This window comes from Priapulus caudatus, unplaced genomic scaffold (genome assembly GCF_000485595.1).
Source record: "Priapulus caudatus unplaced genomic scaffold, Priapulus_caudatus-5.0.1 Scaffold79, whole genome shotgun sequence".
Taxonomy (NCBI): domain Eukaryota; kingdom Metazoa; phylum Priapulida; class Priapulimorpha; order Priapulimorphida; family Priapulidae; genus Priapulus; species Priapulus caudatus.
The window spans coordinates 509,803-512,604 of NW_014577140.1; the positions used below are offsets into that span (position 1 = coordinate 509,803).

The 2,802-nt window shown below is 49.0% G+C and overlaps 1 protein-coding gene across 1 annotated transcript in view; it reads left to right on the forward strand.

Annotated features, from left to right (window-relative positions):
- LOC106821619 overlaps window positions 1-2,802 on the forward strand; it is a 21,360-nt gene that overhangs the window by 4,942 nt on the left and 13,616 nt on the right. Inside the window, exon 3 of the mRNA XM_014826510.1 lies at window positions 1,765-1,900. Coding sequence (XP_014681996.1) covers window positions 1,765-1,900 — 136 coding nt within the window. The remainder of the gene's footprint in view (window positions 1-1,764; window positions 1,901-2,802) is intronic.

Genomic DNA, 2,802 nt, shown 5'->3' on the forward strand with positions numbered 1-2,802 from the left:
GCACAAGACCGTGCCAGAACGATGCAAGTTGGATTCACGAAGCACGCGCGAGGTACGGGAGGGCCAAGGACATGAGAGCGAGACTGCGAAGGGCGAAGCTAGCTAGTAGGGAGGCACGGGCTAAGCGTGACGACTGGGAAGAGTGTGGGAAGCTAGCTCGTTAGTCAGGCTCTAGGCTAGGAGCCGGATGGCAACAGCACTCAGTGCAGTAGCCGACACGAGGGGTCTTAAGCTAAAGTCAGTGACATGACAGATCGTGTTAAGATGGATCTATGGGCAGTGCCTCAGCAGCAGTGAGCACGTCGAAATTGGCTAGCTGATGCTCGACAGTGACAGAGACTGGATGAGGACGATACAAACCGGGACAGGCGGCCATAATAACTTATACCTACCGCCGAGTGTAGAATAAGCAAGGAAAGCCTACACCGGTAAAATATATGAGCATGTAGCACTCTAGCGATGGCATGAATGATGACAGTAAGCTTAGTGGGGTCGGCCAGAGACGCACAGTAGCCGAGAAGTAAAAGCAGAGGCAGATGAGTAGCAGGTCGATAGGCAATGAGTAGCAGTAAGGTCAAGGACTCAGTAGAGCAGTAGCAGTCAGCAGCAGAGCAGGTCAGCAGTAAAGCGTATGCAGCTAAGGCCAAGCTACAGCAGCGCCGGCAGTAGCAGCAAAGGTAAGCCGGCCAAGGAGGAGGAAGGAGGAGTACAGTGCGCACGTGATGGAGTGCACGTAGCTCAAACACCAGGCTGTTGTCAGGCGGAATGTCTTGGACGCGTGCTGCTGCTGCTGCTGTTTCCTGCTGGCTACTCGCTGCTACTATTACTACTGCTACTAGTCGGCTACTTTACTAGGGTACTGCTGCTGGCTGCTGCTGCTGGTGTGGATGGTGGGTGGTGTGGTGCTAACTGCTGGCCTACTGGGCTGCTGCTGCTACTATTACTACTGCTACTACTACTAGCTGGCTCTGCTGCTACTGCTGCTGCGACCCAAACTATACATGATCAAGAGTATATATCTCGTAGGTATTATCCGTAGTATAAGGTATTATCCGCTCCTTGACATCATCTATGTCAGCTGTTCAGCTCGAAAAAAAAAAAGACAGGAAAAACAGCACATGCGGCAGCCGCAACATCTAACGATCTAGCTCTATGACTATAGCCCGCGTACAGTGCTATGGTCCTAGAGCTACTAACGACCCAACTCCAGCTCAGCTAGCTACCTAGCTCCCAGCATTCGCTTCTTTCCCGCACGCGTGTGTAAACCGACGAATGCTGACGTACCATACCAGATCAAAGGCAAACCTCATACTACTGTAACATGCCATATTGAATTCTCTCGAAAACTAACACTGCATGATATAATCTCTCGATGCTATCACTGCATATTATATTCTCTTTGATACTAAACATGTACATATTATTTTCTCTTGATATTATCAGGATATTATCCTTGCATATTATATTCTGCCGATATAATAATATTATCTTTGCATATTGTATTTCTCACAATGCTACACGAATTTGGGATGCACACTTATCTTTTAAAAACATCGCCTTTTGAATTTTAACTTTCACTCGACCCGCTAGTTACATTTCTATAAAACGTACATGACCATGTTACTGACCGGTCGTGTCGTCTGCTACTGTTACTGACTGTCATGGCGTCTGCTACTGTTATTGACCGGTCGTGTCATCTGCTACTGTTACTGCCTGTCATGGCGTCTGCTACTGTTACTGACCGGTCGTGTCGTCTGCTTGCAGGGAGCACGCGTTCCTGACGAGGAGGAAGGCTGTGGGAGAGTGGTTCATCACGTCGTGCCTCAACTGCGGGATGGCCGCGTACGCCGAGCACGTAAAGCACTCGCTCCACAAGGTGCTAGTCAGCTCTCACCTGGTGGTAAGTACACTCAGTCATCAGCGCCCTCTATCCGTGACACAGTCCGTGCATCGATCTCCTCGGATATCTCTTGGATATCGTTCGATCGTTATCGTTCTTTGTTCGATCTCTATCGTTCGTCGGATTTCACAGAGCTATCGTTGACACGGTCATGCCTGATCCCCTCAGATTTCTCTTGGCTATCGTTCGATCGTTATCGTTCTTCATTCGATCTCTATCGTTCGTTGGATTTCACCTCTATCCGTGACACGGTTCGTCCATTGATCCCCTGGGATCTCGGGTGCATATAGGTAGTGCGGCATCTGTCTCTGGGGCTGGATTCGTGCCCAGTCGCATAGGTTTGTGTTTGTGATAGCCAATGTCCAGTAATGTCAGACTATTCAAGCCACTGTTGGCGTTTGATTGCGAGAGGATACGTTGGCTTTAATTCTCTCGTGCGTGTTTATGGGTACCGTGTTTATGGGTACCGTATTATTCGGTGGGAAGACGTAAATAGTAGTTGTGTTCATTGTCCGTATTTGTAGAAAGGTGGGTAAATATTTGTCCGCTTTCCCTCCTTGGTGTGGGTCGTGAACCTTTCCAGTTCAGTGCGACCTGGCTCATGCGAGGTCTATTTGTCCTCTCTCTCTCTCTCTCGGGAGAGCGGGAGAAGTAAATGTATGCGTACGTTCGTGTGCTAGTGTTCCCATGCCCTCCTATATCTACTTATATCCCTATGCCCTCCTATGTATACCTATGTCCTTATGCCCTCCTATATCTACCTATATCCCTATGCCCTCCTATGCCTACCTATGTCCCTATGCTCTCCTATGCTCTCCTATGCCTACCTATGTCTACCTATATCCTCCTATGCCCTCCTATGTCTACCTATGTCTACCTATGCCCTCCTATGCCCTCCTATG